This window comes from Varroa jacobsoni, unplaced genomic scaffold, assembly GCF_002532875.2.
Source record: "Varroa jacobsoni isolate VJ856 unplaced genomic scaffold, vjacob_1.0 scaffold_1105, whole genome shotgun sequence".
Lineage (NCBI taxonomy): Eukaryota > Metazoa > Arthropoda > Arachnida > Mesostigmata > Varroidae > Varroa > Varroa jacobsoni.
In genome coordinates, this window is record NW_019214007.1 from 14,622 (window position 1) to 36,203 (window position 21,582).

Consider the following 21,582-nt stretch of genomic DNA (forward strand, 5'->3'; position numbering starts at 1 on the left):
GAAAATTAGCGGGTTATGTCGCTCGACCATAGATGTATCTGTGATTAAGAAAAATGTTGCATGAAGCGTCTCTCTTCTATGGTCCTATTAAGAAGAGTAATGTACCTTTCAATTTGTTGCTTCTCGTGCCTGAATACATTACTTTGCGCATAGCAGCCATTACTCTAACCAAGGGGCGATCAATCGTCAAACACTTGTTGTATGGTTACATATCTTATTTATAGAAACATTGAGTGAGGTTACATGCTTAACAGTATCTATATACTGTATATAAGTTACTTGTTGGCTCGACGCGTGTTTTGTTTGTTTGTACTCTTTACCGGCGTAGTTCAATGGCGGACTCTTAAGCACCTATATAGTGTTAACAGGCGTTACGCATTTGTCTGTCAGCGTAGTCTCAGCAGATCTTAGCAGGCTATGATGATCGGGTGCCGAGGTTCCTGTCGTTTCCCATCACAGTGACATTTGGCGAAAACATCCGCTGAAGTGTATCCCGTATGGGTGAAAACGGCAGCCAATAGCATGTGGAACAGCAGTTGATAGGTTATCATTAAACTAACTTGCTGTGTCAATGAAAAAAATGAATATTTAAGACGGCGTCCTGCAAAAAAAACTAATTAACAAAAAATGATAAGGGTTCCAGTACCACGTGCTCTTCGATACCGTTTTGAAAGCTTAGTTTACAATTGCTGACACTGAATTTCACAAACGCATTCGAAATTTTGCCAACAGTGACGAAGTCCACGTATCCACTAACTTCAGTCACGTTAACAACTAATGGACCTAATTAATGTTATAATTGACATTTCATGAATTTTTTTTCTAAGTAGTACTGTAGTAGCCGACGTTACTCACAACCGTGAGCTTCCTTCAATTTTTGGTTCAATCTAACCACGATCTTGTCGAATTTCAACAAATGTGTAGCTTCTCTTTTAAACGTAGCCCTAAAGAATATTTGAAACTTCGTCAATCCTTTATAAAATTGATAGTACCTATATTATTATTTTTCCCCGGCATTAGGAACATCTAGGGCTATTGATATCATGAATAGGTCGAAGAAATCCTGTTTTCTGCTTCGATGGATCTTATTTGACAAACAAAACGTGAACAAACGAATGCGTTGACACCATTTGGAGATCATAAACAGTCCCCTCTTAAACCATCCACTTGTTCCCGTATAGTGTTTGCTGTCACCGCCCTGGGCACAGTTGGCGCCCGCGCTTTTTTTAACCACCACTTGCGCCGTTTCCGTCGGCGCTCACCCGGGGGCGCCACCTACCTGTCATTTATAGTGTTGCTCACACCACCGTTACCGTTGTTCTTGATGACAACCCACCCTCTTTCCCCACACTCCTGGTTATTTACCCGTCTAGCAACCAGCTGAACCGTCATTATCCGCTACTGCTGGTTCCAGTGCGCGAAGTCTCGAGAAGGAAACGGTTAGTTGGCAACACTTAGACCTAGCACATGAACGGAAAATAAAACCTACGGACGTAGAACAGCACATCTAGCCCTTATAGAATAAAACCCAGACGCGGAGGAGATTACGGAGTAAGATAAAGGCAAAACAAGGTTCTGTATCCCTTTCCTTTTTTTTTTTGTTCTCTCCATCTTGTCCCCTTCTCTGTCTAGACGGAGGCGAGCGCGTCCTGTCTAGTACGGGTTTTAACCACTGCGCCGAATCTACCCTTGCCACCCGACGGCAGCGGCCGTCGCTACCTCCATGCATTTACCAAAAGCAGTAGTCGGACGAGCTCTACGGCAGCGGCGGCAGTGGCAGTGAGACCAGAAAAGCCAGCTACCCACCGTCGATTTTTCGGGTGAGCAGTTCAAGTTGGTACCGCTGTGACCGCCAGTTGTCGAAAGGCGGAATAGAACGGAGAAACCCCGTTGTGCTACAGTTGCCTAGGTAAGTGTTATATATACATAAGCCAGGAGCGGACTGTGGAGTGACATCACTGCTTTAATTTGTCGGCGAGCGAGACACATTAAACACATTCTGTGACAGTGTCACACCACGGGAAGGTTTATTCAGTACCACCCATCGCTACTGCCTCGTTTGGAACGTTCGTTAGAGAAAAATAGGACCGTTAATTGATCGAAATCGAAGTGAAACTGAACGTCGCTAGAGGTCGCGTTGCAAGCTGATGCTAGCTTCATGTTGTGTCACTGGTCAGCGCTAGTGACGACTGCATGCACCACTATCTTCGTTGACGAAACGAAACAGAACTGCAGGAAAAGCCTGATAGTGCTTATTCAGTGTAGAGTTTCCAATATATAATTATATTGTGTAGTTGAGTCGGAGGTGGTAAAGACGGAGCAGCTGGAAGAAACATAGCAAAGGACGTTCAGATGCTCACTTTACGTTAGCAAAACGACCGACAGGGAGTACGTTGTGACAGTAAGTGTTATAATAAAAAAGACGAAGATCTCTCCTCGTTTAACCCCAGTGGGAGCGGCGGTTGATGCGCGATTTGGATACAAATTTGGATTTGAGTTCGGAACAGACGTCGGCAGAAAGTTCGGAGCTGATCGCCTCTGGCAGGTGAGTGAACTATTGTTTATTCAGAGTGGTGGACAACCACTTTACAGGTTTTCAAAGCGGTCGCTGAAACAAAAAGAACGAAGCGGGTTTTCAGGTGACTTTATCAAGACAAATACTACACATGTCGCACGCAAGGTTCTGTCTTCTTGACGAATTTAATGTAAATCTAATGACATTTTAACTATATAAAGAAAACACACGTTACGAAGGGCACCAAAAACAAAGGTGCGCACACAATGTTCGTCTATCCATTAAAATCGATAGACCGATAGTTGAGGTTCGTTCTGTGTTTTCTAACGAGTGATGCTTCGTGCCTTCATATTGCCCGTCTTCGATTGATTCCTGCCACTTCTCTCGAGTTAGTTTAGAAGCTGCTGCTGTAGTGCAGACATTTCTGTAGACGCAAGCCGTCGGTCAAAACCCTAGAACGACGGTCAAGTTCAGGGTTAGCTTTGCAGGATACGCTTTCTTCTTTCATTCGAAAGCAACGTGTTTGCTTGTATGTTTTATGAACGAAATACGTTTTGCAAGAATAGGCTATAATGGCTTAGCCTTTCTGAGGTTGACGTCTACCCATCGATCAGCGATGCTGAAAGCATCGTGCATGGATGTGATTACCAGACTGTGAAGCGTTTAGCAAGTTTCCCTTCCATGTCAACTTTTCAAGCGCCTACAGATCGCTGATGATCGACAATGAAATACAAAGGAAAAGTATTGTTAACGTGGCTTTTGGGCTGGGTCCAGCAGGTCTTTCTGAGATCTCTTCCTTGACGTCGTCTCCAACTGCGATTCGTAACAGCCGATGTTAACAGGCGAGTATAGGACCATGTACGGCCGTGCCCGTTCTACGTCCAATAAACGTGGGTATGGACGCCTTTACGGGAACCAATTGAGAAAGACACTTTGTAATAGGCAAAGGTGCCTACCTAAAACACGTCGAACTCTTCAGCTCTAGCATACAATAATATGAGGCGGGCAGTGAAGAGCAGTCGTAGAAGGTACAGGAGAATGCAAGGGACACGGCAGATGTGGAAGGTAACTTGAGGGCTTCGCATTTTTATGATGAGAGCCTATTTAAGGCAGCAAGTGGTGGTGACCACGTCGTTCACATCGTGTGGACAAACTGTGTAGTTGAAATCGGCCCCTAGCTGGCTAAAATCGTGTGCGAAAACGAACAAAATCGGCCTGATTGCCAGTAGATCGATTATTAGCGTATCACGTTCGGCATCTTGCTGATATTTTTTTGCAAAGCGATATTGCTATGGTGCAGCGGAATAATGCAATGTGTGTACAAATGTATCTAAGAACAAAACGTATTGGCGACGTATCTGTTATACCCGTGTGAAGGTGATTCTTAATAGGATTTAGATTCTGTCACTACGCTATCGTACTAGAATATCGCAACCTTATAAAATTGTTTAGCGATGCTACTTGAATGTCGAGGATGTTAGCTCTTCGTGATTGCTATCGTCGACAAGACGACTTGAGCATTGGCTTCCGTCCGTTTCGTACAAACGCCCATTTATACGGACCATTGGAGCCTGCCACTACACACAGAACTATTTAGTGTTTATTCCTTAGCGTTTGTTGGCAATGGTACAAGTTTCAGAGAAGTCGACTGTGTTCCTCAGTTTGGGGCATCACTTCCAATACAACCAGCGTACCTCGTCTCAACTCGTCCGCCGTCAACAACATTTGCCCTTCGCATACAGTGTGTCAATGCAATGGCAAAGGCATTCAAAGCAATCTGTGCACAATTGATGGCATCTCTTTTAAAACATTAATCGGTAAATTGCGGCGTGCCTGTATATTTATACGGCATCCATGCTGGCTTACAGTTGAGTTTTGCGCGCGTGGTATAGTGGCATGATATTGGCTAGTAGTCATATAGTCCGTGTGTACTTCAATCGTTTCGATCACTCTTAGGGCCTTCGGCCTGATATCAGCATAAAACGAAATTCCGGTAGAATTTTTCATAGGCAGCATATTTGAGCCACATCCGGTGTGCACGTATTGAATAGAAACCGTTTCTAACTTGGCTAATGAATGGTTTAGGCCTTGAAATGAAGATGTAATCGCGGCAAACAATGATGAGATTGTGAGTAGTAATTACGGCTGTCATGAACGAGACTGGCATATCCAATACACATGTTTCATTGTTTATTTGTTCAGACACTGTCATATAAACAACGCATAATAACAAGCAGGGGTAAGAAGTTTTTTCCCATTGTTTTCGGGTAAAGGAAAACGCATTAGTGAAATTCAGCTCTAGGAGGATCTTCTTCAAATAGAGGGAAGCTTGTAATTCTGTTTATTATCAGTCGAGCTGGATTTAGACACATCGTATTGTAGATTGTGTTTATATTAAGTACGTTCGATTTGTTAAACGTATTAGTTGATTGAGTTCTGAGAGTGAAGATTAGGTGTTAGGTGACGATTGTGTGCGATGGGAAGTATTAGTAGTGATTAGCAAATGTATACGTACAATTACTAAGTTGTTTTGCGTATAACTACTAAGATTATCATGACAACGGAATAGCTTGTTACTAAATTTGGCATTTATACTATATCGATTGAAGTAGAAAATGCCTCTTTTAGATGTATGCAATACGAACCTCAGCATTTTGCCTACACAGTACAAAATATCCAAGATTCACCATTGGTGAAGATCGTAACAGAGTGGCTTACCTGCGTAAAGTCCCTTTGCGTGGAGAGGAGTGTATTAAGAACGTCGGTATCTAGTAACGTTACTAAATTCTATCGCAAGACGAAATATCACTTTAAACACAGTCGAACAGCTCTAAATACAGCTCGTCAGTGAGATAGCCATGTGTTCTCCTTTCTCCTATATTAGGCGGCTTTTTGCTGATAGGATTAATGAGGACTCCATACAAGTGGTTGGTGACAGTATGCAAGGATCCAGTCTAAACTAGACATGCAAAGAGGTATATGCGTGTTGCAGAGCACAAAACTGCATGCCATATCCTATGCTTCAGTATAATGGCAACACGTAATTTGGCTGTTCATACAAAGCAATAGATTCCTACACTGAGCTTTCCAGAAATCTTAAATGAGTTCGAGTTTCCCAAAAGACCTTATATGGTCAGATAAAATGCCCTATTGCAAGCCGAAGTATAGTTTTGCCGCCTTGGAAAAACGTTTATTTAGCATTTTAGATGTAAAAAAGTGTTTGGGTCGTAGGCGAAGGACGAACAGCCTGCACGACGCCATACTGTGGCATTCAGTCAGCAGATTTGATCATTAGGTTGGTTAGTGGCTAAGGCCTAATTTTATACAACGGCAATAGGCCATAAGAATTAACTTTAGCACCTGGTCGATTCGGAGGTAGCCGATGTGCACGAAGCCACGGTTGGTAATGATGCATGCCAATAGTCGTTGCTAGTGGCTCTGCCGCGAGTCATAGAGCTATAAAAAAAAAAAAAAAGAACCAAAGTGCTAGCAGCTTTGTAATCCATTGGTGTTCTATTTTAGATAGCCGGCTACTTAAGCAGAATGAGTTCAAGCGACCCGCTGTCCAGTGATATCCTATGACTGGTAGCGATTGCAGATTTTATGAATGGTAGGTTACATTGCGCCTGCTACTTCAACCTCACGTATTTTTATCAAGACAACGGTGTAATGATTAACTGTAGCTATCATTTGATGCAGTTTTAAATTATTACGTCTACCTTTTTTTACTCGGATCCCCGTTCCTCTTTCGGAAAGCATGCAAGCATAACAACTAAGACCAAAGACATATAGATGTAAACACGAGACCGCCCAACCAGACAGAAACAATGCATTCCTATACATATGCACAACATGTGTGGGCATCGTCACAGGTAGCAAACGTCTGCCAAAAAAGGTGATAGCCAACGTCACTCGATGAATTCATTCCATATCGTTTTTTGTCGGTAGTCAGTCTGTTCTCATAACCCAGCCACAGCCGCTGAACAGAGACTGTTTTGTGGATTACTCTCGTTCGGTTTACCACTAATATAACTATTGTACAACCTGTGCAAGTATCATACGGTCGTTACTAGACCGCAAAATTTGCCTCCACCTTTATGTGTCTCCATCGACCCGCCTACGGTACCGAAAAGTATTGGCTGCCTCCCCTATGGCCCATTATTCAAAGAGTTGCAGAGAGAGCCTATCGCAAGCAAGAGCCGATAAACACTCTAAACGCAAGGAACATCCATATCACACGATGCGCTGAACCCGTCATGGGGCGGCGGTCGGTGAATTACATTGGCGACATCTTCATCACGGTTCTGATTTTCACGATGACGAAAATAATGACCCGATCTCTCAAGTGGGGACATTTGGCTGGACTCCCCATGTTTTTTTTTCAAATGCTCCCTTCTTAATCTTCTTTTCTCATTTCTTTTGCAACCAACGTAAATGGTGTGGCAACTGTTATTGTAACGGTTTCCGGTGACGACAAAGACAGATAGATCCGTCTGTTTTTTTTTTTTTTTTATTTTTATAGTTTTCCCTTCCTCTCAACCAAAAAACCAACCACAATAAGACGGTGGGCCTTATAGCTGAGAGAAACAGTTGTATGGTGTGACAATTGTCAAGCACGTCTGGGGTGTGTTGCTAATGGCGTTGACATTTGCCTGACCAATGGAGAGGTGGCCGACGAAGACGATGCTGTTGATGAGGAGGACAAAATAGCTTTTTCGCTGCAGAGGTTTTACCATCAGCAATTTGAGCTGCTTAGTTTACCGGAGTCTCCCGTAGCGATGTTAAAAAGTGTTGTTGTCGAGCGTGGTAGAAGGAGCTGCGCAAACACTTAATAAACTGTTTGCGCATGCCAAGTATCCGGCGGACATTGAGCGCACCATTTGTTGTTTGTGGCACTACTGCTGCTGCTGCTGCTGCTGCTTCAGCAGGGCTGCCCCTATTGACGTAACGCTGATAAAGCAGACGAATTTGCATCGTCCTAAATATTTACGGGCAAAAGCAAACAACACTGTATTTGACCGCTACCCAAAAATCCCTGATTGTGGAGCAACTGTCAGCGAATTTTGTTTGAGCAACCCATAGAGAGAGCTTCAATGGTTTTGCGGATCGACGACGACGACTACTACCTTAATGTGGTGCATGCATCTGTTTACGTAACTAGGAACTGGGAAGTGGGAGAAAGGGAATTTTTGTAAAGAGAAAATTGTAAACCATAATATGCAAAATTACTTTAAGAAATTTCCTAAAGTAAATAATTTTTAAAGTCATCCTAGAGGTATTAAACTTAATTAAATTGGTAAAAGCGACTGCAGTATTCGAATCTAAATAGAGGCGAAGATAACTAAATACTACAAAGAAACTATGAAAGGAAAATAGGTCGGTGATGATAATTGTATTAACGCTAGAGCTCACAAATGACACATGGACACCCGCAAATGCTCTGCTTGGATTTTCAAAGATCTTACAGCTGTAAACAAAGAAGACTGAATATATTACCTTGAGGTCTAGTGAAGTTCAAGCTTTCGAAATACTACTTTCTGTCTGTTGAAAAATACCCGTGTAATAAGCAGCAGCCACGAGCGCCATAGTTAATGTGCGCATTAGTTTGTTTTCAGAAAACTTACCCATCTAGAGAAAGGCATATCAGTGCCAACGTCACACGATGGAACTACATCGCTCGGATTATGGCCACGTGTGTACATAGAGGGAGAAGAGCAGAGCACAAAGGAAGTAAATAGCTTAGTCATCGTTGCCGACCGTTAAAGTAAATAACCTTGCCGTAGTGCTCAACGTCTGCATTTCCGGGTCCGGAACCCCATTTCTAATTCGATTCAGGCCTAGAGAAGGACCACCGAGCAAATCGACGTTTCTCTTATGCTGGTCCTCAGGCTGACGTTTTACAGGACAGCAGCGTTAAGTAAATTCGTCTATAATGCTAAACGAAGCCTGGGAGGTAAAGCTGGCAGAAGCTTTTGGACGGGCGAATTAGGGGGCAATAAATGATTTTTTTTCCCTATAATTCTCACCCTAGATCAACTGAGCTTGTCTACACCTAACGATACGTTGACTGTGTGTAAAGGTGTATTAACCGAAGTCGTTTGTTTAATATGTATGTTAATATATGCCTGCGTGTCAATGCGTGAGCCAGACTCTATTTGGTACCCATGGAACCAAGCGGGCACGACTCGTCATGTCCGCGAGATCCGACTGTCCCTGCAGTGTACTAATAGTAGATGGATACATGATCCCGTAATTCTCTGCTAGAATTATCCAGGGAAAGCGAAGAGCGCCAGAGTTCGCCACATTCCCATTGAGGTGCTGTAGAGGTGCGTCATGCTATGCTGTTTCCATTAAACGGGATGAAACTATCTGACTGAGGTGGCTTTAGAGGTCTCTACATCGCCTTTAAATGATGCCTCCAAAGGAAGGCACGAAACAGGGTGCAAAAGAACTCCTGCTATGACCAGCGGCAGTCACTTGAAGCTCCTGGGTTGTAAAGGCTGGTGTGCAGTATCGCTGGACCGCGCCCCATGGCGAGAATGCTTCAGCAACGATAAGGCACTTGCAGAAGACACTGTGAACAGAGTAACGAATCCTGTAAGGAATGGGACCAACCGCTCTTTCACGGATTGTGTCTGTGCGTTTGTGTGGGAAGCAGCAGGACCTCTCTGTACGATCGCTTAGAGGATGCGACCGGAGCACGGCCATTGTAGCCCCTCTCACCCCTGGCTAGACACAGCGACGCCTTCAGATTGAGCCTACTGTACCGCATCGCACAGCATCTCTTTTCGCCGATGCCATCGAAAGTTTGTAGGAAAACGGGTTTTGCTGTAAAAAAAAAGCTAAAAAACACTGTTGAGTACACGGTACAAGGCAGAAGCCTGTCACTCCCCCTGAGAACGAAACGTCCTTCTCGGCTTAATGAGCGAAACTGGGACGAAAATAAAGGTTATATATACAAAAGCGTATAGAAAACTACGTATTTTTATAGTATTTTTTACTTGACTCTTAGTGATTACTATGTAAGATAGGTAGCTTAGTCAATATGCTAGAGTGGCAGTAGATGAACACGACGCAAAGGACTATCAAGCGGCAGAAGGCCCTACTCACTTCACTGCCGCTTTTACTGAAAATCCTCAACTGTACATAACATTTTTTTGGCTTCGTTTTCTTTCTTCTATATTTCGGTCTAATATTTTATTATCACAAACATCAGACTCGCGAACTTCAAATAATCTTCGTGTTCATGGTATTCACTTGTCAACGTAAAATTCTTCATTGAGCTTACCTATTGCTTCATTAAACAATAATAAAGTCAACGATGTATTGAGCCAACGAACTTCTTTGTATACCTTGCACTTATCGAACGACTTCTCTATCGCAAATATATTCACCGACAATTCAATCAAACGCAGAGTAATACCAGTGTACGTATATTAAGCCTATTCTAAAGTTCTAGGTGTGTTAGGAGTATGATGATAATTAAGTGCGATTCGAGCAATTAAGTGCAGGCATAACTCAACCATCTGTACGACTTCCATGACGGCCTTAGCCCAATCGGATTCTTGCGGGTCCTACCTCAGACGCCCCTCCTGACACAACACAACACCTGTCAAAATAACAGAAACATACGTTTCTATTTATAGCCTGCCGCCATCGGCATTGCGGCGGGTGTTGTCCATCAACTACGTGGCGGCAACTGTATATCATAGCACACGTCCTGCAACGACCAGTTGTCACTGATGTTGTTGCTGTTGGCGCAGTAGTCGCCGCCCCCGCCGCCGCTGGTGCGTCGACAAACCCCCAGGGTACGCTTCCCTCGCGGTCTTCTTGAACTGTATTTTAACGGCTGCCTTCCGGCTTCGCTATCCACGCGTGCATCGAGTTTTAGCGACGATCGATGTCGCAAAATAATGTATGGAGTCTATGCGGTTAGGCTGATTCGGTTAGAACCTGTATCGCAGTGCTGAAACGAAGGGAAGGTTGTAGCTTGGCACGTGCGAGTAAAGAACGACCTTGCGAGCTATTGAAGGCCTAACTGGCTTGCTACTAGATGCAGATAACAATAGGTAAGCTGTATTACGAGAATGTTTCGATGATTATTGGAGCATTAGTGAGGCTGCTATCAAAAGCCTGTCTTGCGTGTTCGAGTCAATATACTTTCGACGAAGTCCTTCCTGTAATGCAAGGTTTCGTCCGTATTCATCCCCAAGTCATAAAAGCCAGAAGCGATAGAATATGAACTCTGTAAAAGCATTTCCGCACCGAGAAATTCGTGCGCGAGCTATAAATTTGTTAATGCGCAAAGGCATGAATGATGCAGAAGAGGACATGAACTTGCGCGCGAAAGTTAGAGAATAAGTTCAACAGTAAATCGCCTTGGGTCGGTCTAGTGGCAACGTGTTTGCTGGCTGGCTGGCTGGCTACAGGCATTGGCGGGTCCTGGAATACGCACGTTCGCCTCGTGTTGCCGGCGGACGTTGTCATCCGTTGAACTCGGTGCTGACGCAGTTTCGCGCGTAAAACCTAACAAACAACAAGCTGTGCGAAAACAGTTTTTGCAAAACAATGCAACAAACTTCCGTATGATAAATGTATGTGTACGCATAATATGTACATAGTGGCACAGGCGTCATACGTTATACCCCCGAAGAAGGCCAATGCTAACGGTGTTTGTTAGTAACCGCCAGCTGGTAAGTAGGTCACGAAGCCAGGTCTGGCAGGAGGGCGATGAGCAGCAGGCCCTCTATGCTACTGGCTCCTCGGTGCTAACATAGGTCCAACCAATTTTCATAATCATCGGTCTCCTATAGCTGGCGTTATTCGTATCGTCGTTGTTACTGCTGCTGCCAAAGAGGTTGAGGGTTATAAATGTACGCAGAAATTGTTTGGCGTTCCACATAGCAACTAATACGATAATACCATCGCATGTTGATTGGCAGGCAAACGGTGCCGCAAAATTACTGGCTGTTCAAAACGAGCCACATCATAAAAACCTAAATGTAACAAACTGCATTAGTTCAACCTAGTCTAACGTTACGCGGCCATACGCGTATAAACAGTAGAACTAATAGATAAAGATATAATTATACACCATGGAAACCGGGCAGAGACATCGCCTCGCGCTAGAAAAGAACGGTCATCTGAAGCAGTGCATAACGGTAGTACCGAACGTGAAATGCGGAACCATTATTTAGCATACCGTAAATAGATTATTGCACATCAAATGTAAATTATAGATTACGTTGGAAGAAAAGCACATGTCCACCGGAACAGATACGCAGGACTGAAACTTCCGGAAAAATTCGGATTGGCAACGCCCGCAACAGAGGCGTCCGATGAATCAAACTGATTTTCTATGAAAACAGATAAAGCTACATAAAGAGTTATAAAAAGGCCCTAACAATAAAATCATGTCGTAAAGAGACTGGTGTGACAAAGATTCAGAGCCGAGGAAATTAAAGCCGAGGGCTTTAGCCTAAGTGACTCCGAACAGGGCCTAACGACTCTCACAAATAACATCATTCGACGGTCACATAGGAAAAATGACTTGCAGGTTACAAGGATTTGCCGGAGCCATTATTTGTCTGCTTGCAGCGTTATCACTTAGATAAGGAACGTTGATAGGAAGGAACAAAGTCGGTATATTGCGCTACGTTTACCTGGTAACTGAAAACTGCCAATGAAAAATAGATGTAGATGTAAATGTAGGAGATTACTGTAGCTAGTAGATAGCTTCACAAAGGTAGTATTGTATCTGCTATATCAGAGGAACGCGACGGTCGTTCCGAGATCGCGAGACCGATGGGGAAGTACTGCAAAAAAAGGACTACAGTATAAATACCGTAGGCTTACCTAAAGTTCATTCCCTCTACGATACGAAAAGTGTAGGATAAGATTGTCTGGCTGGCTCCAGATTGTCTGTCTAATATATATGTATCAAATAATTATATATGTATACATAAAATGTCTTCTATGTAGATGTTATCGCTAAGCTTAGAACTCTTCTTTATGTATCTCGGTTGAGGGCATCGTTTACATTCATCTGAACATAAAATACATATTAGTTGTGCGTAAACTTGTACTTGGCCTAGAATATGATTAAGATATGAACAGATTCCATTCGCTGAACCAATATGTAGCCAGTAAAACACCAAAGACCTCCGACGAAATGGAGATTTTTCTATTTATTGCATTATCTGGTAACTGGCTTATGCTTTATAAGTATTGCACGGTATTAGATGAATGTTATATGTTGCATGTTGCTGTAGATGACAGTGCGCTATGGGGTGGTCTGTCTTGAGACGTCGTACCCCACTAACAAAAGGTTGTTAGCTGCCGTTGTCCACTGAAAATAGAAATATCATCGATCCGGCAGTCGTTGTTGTGTCCTTATTTCAGCCTGTCAAACTGTGGTGGGAAATCAACGTGTACAGATATTAAACGAATGCAACCTTATGCACCAGCATCCGATCTATGAGTCGTTCTGGACTACGGCCATCGCAAATACTCGATGTTGAAGATAATTCTGATGATGATGAAAGCAGTAACAGTGTGGGAGCGGTCCTTATACAGGGTATTTGGTGTGCTAGGTGACATTGTCTATTGTTTCTGTTACTACTGAAAATGCACTATCAATTACATGCTTCCACTCAGAATTCTCTCAGTCCCCGTCAGCTTTGACATTTGTTTCGAACAACGATTTTTTTTCCAAATCCAACAAAGGTAAACAAATCACGACTATTGTTGGAATATTAAAAAAATGTTTGCTTATCTAAAAAAAAAACAAATCTTTATCGAACGTCTGTATACGTAAACGTGTGCTTTATTTACTGGTTTTAGCGAAAAAAAAAAAAAAAAAAACACTACAATGATAAACAGTGCGTTTGAATTTAACAAAGCTTGCCCACCACCACGCCACCATAATTAGTGAGTAACTAATAAGCTTGATAGACAGATCTATGTACGTTACTTCAGAGTCTCTGATCTGCGGTTATCTGCGGACGTTTCCTGTGATCGGCTCTGCAACTGAGTATCGGCGAGATAAGCCGTTGTTAAATCAGCGCTGTTACGTAACAACGATGTCGTTTATCCTATCGCACCGGTCTGACATTATCGGATCCGTCGAATAGGCGAGGAGCGTTGAGTGGCATTTGCTAGAATTATTGTACAATTGTACACACTGAGCATGCGGCTGAACCATAAATTAATGCCGTATTGGTTAGGTCGTTAGTAATTAGGCCGAAACCAGCGACAGCACTATAGTAACCTGTTGTTCCTGTGGCGATTCTATAGCTGAGCCGTACCGGACCAAGGCCACTCATCAGCCGGCTAGTACAGATCAGGGAACCACCGATTGCGGTCGACACGAATCTTCCGACTGGCGTTAGTTCGAAAAGCATGTATATGGACAATGGGCTTCTCATCGAAATTTCATCCAGTCATCCTCTGCTGGCTGTCATCGTTCTGCAAAGGGTTGATCTAAGGCTGCTTCGACTAAATGCAAATAATAGTAACATCACTTGTAATCAGAAAATGAGATAACCATAATAACTCACTCCGATTGAAGTTCGTCGGCTACGTAAAACTACACAGGCCACGTTTTCTCCAAAACAGGACTCTTCTCTTTTCCGCCGTAGCTCACTCCCGTCTATACCTATCCTCTGTCGACGTTGCCCTTTTTATTCGTTACGATATCTGTTCCGGTCTGTTCCGCAGCGATAGCTATAGTTTTCGAATTTTGTGTGTTCTTTCTCACAGAGAGCAAAGAAAATGGCCAAATCACAGAGCCGGTCGCATGACTAACCATTGAATGAATGTTTTCGCTTGTTGCGTGCCATTCTCATGCAACTATCGAACTCGTTTGCATTGATACTGAAAGATGCCTTCTTTTCGTAGTCGTTCTTGCCCGTTTCATCTACTCGCGCGTTATTTTACTGACGACCGTGGTAACCGTTTAATGCATCGTCGTATTCTTGAAATAGGGACACCAGTGGCTCTTCTAAGAACGGGCGTCTTAATGCATGGCCAGAAGTTAGAGACGCTATGCACTTGGTTTGCTGAATAGCTTCTTCATTTGTATTTAGCCTACGTTAAAACAAGGAAGCGGAATTCAGGAGCAAAAGGACACAAGGGGAATAGCACGAAACCTTCCTATCGAGAATAGCGAGGGTGATCGCCTTGCTGCGGAAGTTCAAAGATTACTGCTGTTCTTGCTTTGCCTACAGTCCACAGGAATTGACTAAATGAAGTGTCCCTCCTCCAGGAAAACGGAGATTGTCTTAAAGTGCACGGGAGAACGTGCATGTTATCGACTGCACGGTATATGATCCATGACACGTGATGGCTTCGGTGCGTAGCTTAGAAAGGACGCTGTGTCATTGACGCAGTTGTTGTTGTTGTTGTTGTTGTTCGTGCTTTATATTCAAGAGATGTAGCATGTGCTTAATTCGAATACCGTACATTATTAACTCTAATTTGTTTTCTCAAATGCAGTGTTGCCGCTGAAATTCACAGCATGTAATAGATGAGAGTGTGTGATTTGGAGATGTTTTTATTTAGGCTAATTGTTCAAATGAGTTTAGCTAATCGACTATTAAATGATCGCACTAGATCTACCGATAGAGAGACAGTCCAACTTCGAAAAAATTCTAAACCAAGACAAAGTCAAAGAATGTCTTATGCCTTTCTTATAGTTGGAGCGACAATGGCGTATGCAATTGTATGCGTGTACCTCAAAGGTTTTTAATAAAGCTGCTTTGACAGATGTGAAAGGAATGAGTTAATGAGGTCACCCTGTCCTTTGCCTTAGTGCCTATCTTGAGACCATGCTTTTTTTCTTATTGTTTTTTGCATCAAGAATGAGAGACGAGTAAGAATCCATTGCATTAATAACAGCGCCTAACGGCGTCATATTTTTATTCCTACCTAATGTGTTTAGTCGGCCAACAACCGCTTAGCAAGAAATAGGAAACATATAGTCATCAACATCGAGACCTAGCGAATCTGGTCGGTAACCACATGAGCAGCAAAACTGTGTTTTTCTTCAAACTAAAAAATATAAACCCCGATTTTTACATTAAACTTTCATATATAGCTTTTACATATCACTTTTATATACAGCTGTATATATTTTTATGGACGTGCATATTAAGTAGAGGTGGCAACGAACCTGTGAATACATTACCAATCTCTGTTAATGGCGAATGGGACCTTTACGTGAACTTATGAAGACGCATTGAGTCGTGTTTCCATCGAACTAAAGCTCCATTGAGATTATACAAAGCAATGTTGATATATACGTATCTATGAGCATCGGCACGCGACTTCAGTTTAATTCGCATCGGTGTTTGATTGAGTCAACTAACGCTTCAACAGTTCCCGAACTCGAGAACGTATGTTCTTACCGTACGAAACTTTTTTCGCCGCCTTGATCTTCGCCTAAATCGCTGTTCCCTTATCCTCGTGGGGTGCGATCTTCAAGAGGATCTTAGATATCAGAATCGTACTGACCGACTGGTCATTCTATCTCTAATATTTGTCCACTCCTTTTTCCCCACTAACGCTATGTATTTAGCTGTTAAAGTTCTGATACTCTGATGAATGTGAGGCTATGTGAAATTTGGATTGCTAATATATATTAGTACTACACAGGAACTCCTAGTCAGCAGTAAGAGGTGTTACGGAGTCACAAATCAGCTGCTGTGTAGGATCTAAAACGCGTGAACGTCAATCAACAATATAGTTTGAACGGCGATCTATCTTTGAACAAGATGACGCCTATGATAACGATGATAAAACATTCGTACCAAAATGAATAACGGTGTCTTATTGTTATCTTGACGGTGCTTTCACCACTATCTTACTACTATGCCCGATCTTAATCGAATGACGTTTCCGTATGACAGCATTATAAGGTCGCCAAGTACAAGCAGCTGCTAGGGGGTTCAGGGGAAAAATAGGTTCACGTTAAAATGTATACAGAAGTAAAAAATCCTGTCATTTCTTCCATACTGTCTACACCTCATTAATGAAGTCACGCTGTAGTGCGATATGCAAAAGATGCGGGCGGTCTGGTAGATTTCATTGATACGATTGATGTCATTCAGTGCCGAAAAAGATCACATATGGGTAGAGGAAAATTCAAATGTAAGTTCTACTATTCAACATTTGAAATGTAGTTGGCAAAAATAGATATAATCAGAAGTAGGCATGAAAACAAAGCCCCCACGCATGAAATGGTATTGCTGCTTCTGTTATTATATTTATTTTTTGATGTAGTTGTTTCTCGTTTGTTGTACGTCAACGGTGTAACTCACACCGCACATAAAGTAGTCCTCTAGAGTAGCGTCAATTAACAAAGCTTCTGCACTCATCCATTAGTAGACACAGGAAAAACCTTACAGTTAGTAAGTTTCAAAAAGCTTTTCGTTTTCGATTCATGCCACCCACATAAGTAATGCGCCAGTTATTCGATTGCTAGTCCAGCGGAACTTCGTACTGTCTAAAGATCTCTTTTCCGTCCGAAATACGAATTCCGTGTGCGAGCGCTCGGCGTTCACAGGTGGCTCGAGGCTAAGCCGAAAACCCCGCACAGGACGTACTCCTTCAAACCGTCCGGTGGCTGTGCTGGCTTCGGTAAATCAGCCAGTTGCGCTAATACAATGTTCTATGGCCTCGTAAACGGGCGATTGCAGTGGCTACACCACAATGCATTTGGCGCTTGAGTTTAATATTTGGGTATAGCTCCAACGGCGACGACAGCGGTCGGTGCTACCGCTGCGAAAACATAATAGAAATGAACATTAGCTCCTTGTAGCTTCTACGTGAGGAGGTACACTTCGTTGTCAAAATTGGCCCATCAACTAGGCTTCGTAAAAGTGCTGATGCGCCTCTCGGCCCCCGCTATTTTCATTCTCGAGACTCGAAACTAATCTCCAATCGTTTCGGTAACACAACGATCGAGATGTGCGCCAGTGTAGTAACGGTATGGGTGTGGTGCTAGAGGTGCAAAACGACTGCGGTTTTACCGACTATAATCAAGCATCGCCGCTAGCGATTAGGACGTTTGATGCCCGCTTGCGTGGGCCAGCACGTCAAGATGGCGACAATGCCCCTGCCAACAGGGGAGACTGTGGTTTCAAAGCTTTATCTAATTTGACTATACGAGTAGTATCCACGGTCGGGCTGGAGAAAACCTTTGGCAACAGGGAGTCATATCTAGTTGGTGTCACACTTGAGCTTTCGAATAGAAGCTATTGATAGTGCCGTTAAGGGTGGCGTATCTAACGAGTGACGCTTTAAGATGGACCTATTATCTCGGCCAATCTCTGCGGTAGTATGAGAAAACTACACATCGCCACATTAGACGCATGACGACAAACAGTTTACTCAATCGTTAGCATTTACAGAGAACGCAAGACGCTTGTGAATGATGACTACATCGTACGGTACACTGTGGCGTGCTGTTTTCTGCGGTACACTAGTAGAGTCAGATTGGTTGCTAGAGCTGCTGCTATAAATAGGTATATCGAGAAAAAGCAATAAGGAATATATACTATGTGGGGTATGAATCTATAATCGTTGCACACATCGATCCGAGCTGTTCTAAGGAAGATAGAAAGGTCAATTTGTCGAAAGGATAATGCAGAACGAGGTTTTACGAGTGGCAGATGTATGTGAAGGCAACTGTTTTAGGTTTTTAAAAAAAAAATTTATATCGTCGTTGCTTTGGTAGAAGGTAGCAAAGAGCTTTAGATAACTAATGCACTATTGGGCCACTAACGAAACGGAAACTCAAAACGTTTTGGTCGCTGAAATTCGTGTATTAGCTGAACTTAGGAAACGATGTTTCAATTTATAAATCTGATTTAAAATTAAGTAGAAAAAATCTGCTAAATGAGGGGAATTATAAGTAACGACAATGCTTCAAGTAACTCGGCAAGAAATATACAGCATGTAAAATCTTGGACGCTTACGAATTTCCACTGTGTCACCCAGATCCGTCTCCTTATTGTTGACAGTACGATATCACATACAAAACGTACCTTCTTATATATTCAGTGCGGCAATACAATGGGATCTCAGTATACAGCCAACCCTGGTTGCGCGATTGCGCGTGATATGCCCGACTGTTTTTTCAGTAATGGCTCTTAGCTCGCACCGCTGAACGAAAGCTTCCTGAATAACTCGTATTGCTTCTACGCCTCTAGGAAGATGCACCGTTCTTTATGGGCGTTTTGCCCGCTACCCGCTTGTCGCTGCTAATTTATCCGTTTGCGATTTTCCCCGTTTATCAGCATAGGGATGGATCAGGTCAAAGTTTGCTTCAGTAGATCTTCTTATCGTTGACTACTCATAGCTGTATACTTACAACGAGCACAAGCCCAAATAGCTTTTTATTGCCTCCTGACTGCACGGTATCGACTGCAGAACTCCTAGCTACGAAACTTGAAGGTGTCCTATTGAACTGACGCTTCTCGTCGTTGTCGTACATAAATTCGAAGGCGGATGGACCCAAGATTGTGATTTGTCACTCGAGCGCCGGTCCGGGCAGGTTCTAGATAATCGTCGTCATCGACAAGACGATGGCAACCTACATCATTAAATGGTACGAGGCTTCTGACTAGCAAATCAGAGTGCCGCCAGACTCTGTGATGGTCATCGAGCAATTTTGGCACACTGCCCTCGTTTGTGAATGTGTACATAACCTATGAGCCAGCAACTGAGTGTTGCGGCCTGTACGGCAAATATTAGTCAGTCAGTGAGTCAAGTCTAAAAGCGGCAGTAGTCTGTAAGCGAGGTCTAATGGACAGTACCAGCCCGACTGTGGACCGCACGGCACAATTGTGCTGACACAACTATCGACTGCTTCCCCATGGAGGTCGAGTAATTCCCTGTATTCATGTCCATCAGTGACGGTGAGTCTTCACTGCACGCTGCTGAGGTAAACAGTACCTTTCTATCATTTACTACCAAGCAAATGTGAAACAGGACCAAAACTATAGCTTTCGAGGTTCTGCTGCTCTTACTCCCAGTCTATTCCCAACCAATGAACCCCTGTCTGTCGACGGAACGCCATACTAAGCCTGCTTTATCGCCGCATAAGCGTGTATGAGGACCTTCTCTGCCAGTGGACAACAACTGCGTTTTAGTTCTGAGTCTACGACGGCCACGGCAACAATAGACACAAGCTGCGGCTCGTCAAGCGAATCCCCCGTACGCTGTATTGGGAAAGGCGGTTTCATAAAAACTGTGCAGGCCAGCTAGCGCATCGCGCAGGTATTGTTTAAAATTGAGAAGTTTGCATTTTAGTTACGGTCAATGCATTCTAATAGCATGTGTTACCAGATTTGCTTGTACAAACCTCGCTTACACATGCTATAGAAAAACCAACTAAAATTATTTATTAAAATTACTTAAATTATTATTTTATATATATATATATATATATATATATATAGAGAGAGAGAGACACGTTTCGTGCCTAACGGCGATACCGGACGAAAAACTCGAATTATATAGAAGGCCCAACTGCATAGAGAGAGCAAGTAACAGCTCCGTCAGGTGTAAGTTCTTAATGTATTTAATTTTCTTCCGTCACATATGGCGGAATGGGGGCAACATCTGTGGTAGTGAACGACAGGCGATTTTAGCTACCTCTATGCCCCCTACTGCGATCGATCGCGACTACAACTCTATTATACTGACAGCAACTGCTGGCTCAACCCTATGGACAAATGTCTAGACTGTCTCCTCAGTGAGGCACGGAAGCACGGTGTTGCCACCTTTAGTCAAAAGTATGTGTAGATATTGCTCGCTATAAAGAAAAAAAAAATGTTAAATGAGGATCAATACTGTTTGTTCTTTTCTACGCGGTTTGGCCATGGTTCTCTCTATATGTCGAAAGGCGCATTAGGAAAGCCAATGTGCTATTGGAAGCCACCGTGTTTAAAGATGAAGGCAGTGGAAATACCCAGCCAATGACGCCACCATACTGTATATACCAGTATAGAAAAGCGATCGGCCAGCCCAACTGTACCAAAGAGCTCAAGTCACGCAATATTGTGGATCGGATTGTATGTCGTCTTTATGCTAAGTAACCATAAGCCCCTAGCCAGAAATCTTAAAAGTATTAGGAGATCAATGTAGAGGAACCCTTCGTAAAGGCGGTGGCACAAGAGCGCCGTTAATTAGGGAAGACGAATCAGAAAATTGTCATATACGAACTTATAAACCATTATAATGGTTTGAGACGTTAGTATCGTGGTGACTTCTAAAGAAAGATCATGTTATTTGTCAAGAGCCATTTTTCTTGATGATCTTGTCAAGTGTAAGCGCTGAATATCTACCTCACCCAATCTGTTTATCCTTAAGTGCTGGTAAGCTTCAGTAAAGAATGTTTGACGAGCAGGTTTAAATTGATAATAGCAATTCATCAGCATCCACTTACAATGGAAAAGAATTGTTATCCTTGTAAAACTTAGCGCGAAGCTTTTCAAATAAGTTAAGCATCTCGGGAGACAAGACCTTGGATATCCTTCTCTGATTCTGTGGTAGTAAGGCGTCGCGACCTTGACCATAATCCTTCCCCGATACAACCGATAATTGTTTGGACACATACAGCCTCAACGAGGTTCTCACTTCATGAAGCTGCAGCGCGTTGCAGTCTTCATCGATTTATGGGGACACAAACGACGCAGTAGGTTCAACAGGCCAAATATGGAAAAATTCGTTGATAAAACAACGTTCCTCCGAGAAATACTAAACCACACCTATACGTTCATTACACGTATACTTAATGTAAAAATAAGGTCTTTAATATTGACTCACACCTATAATTCAACAATCAAAATTTTACTTTTCTATAGGAATATACATGCTGTGTTTCTATAACCCATGTGATTGTTACATTTCGTTTTGGATTCGTTTCCACTACCTATACTGTACAAGGGTGTAAAGACAAATAATATACATAATAATGTATCTACATAATTTTCCACAATTTCACGTATTTAATATAAAAAAGTGTTATATTTTTTGCCAACTGCCTTCTTACAGCTGTGGTT

At 42.9% G+C, this 21,582-nt stretch overlaps 1 protein-coding gene across 3 annotated transcripts in view; it reads left to right on the forward strand.

The window, feature by feature from the left end:
• The first annotated feature begins 1,370 nt into the window (after window positions 1-1,370).
• Window positions 1,371-21,582, forward strand: part of LOC111266650 (protein phosphatase 1 regulatory subunit 14C) — a 68,436-nt gene continuing 48,224 nt past the window's right edge. Inside the window, exons 1-2 of one of the 3 annotated variants that reach the window (XR_002684199.2) lie at window positions 1,371-1,439; window positions 1,633-2,545. Coding sequence is in view for 1 of the 3 variants with exons in the window: in XM_022844314.1 (XP_022700049.1) it covers window positions 2,466-2,545 (80 nt within the window). In the remaining 2 variants the exon portion in view is untranslated. Of the gene's footprint in view, window positions 2,546-21,582 lie in introns of all 3 variants that reach the window. The other 2 variants (XM_022844314.1, XR_002684198.2) reach the window with 2 other exon arrangements.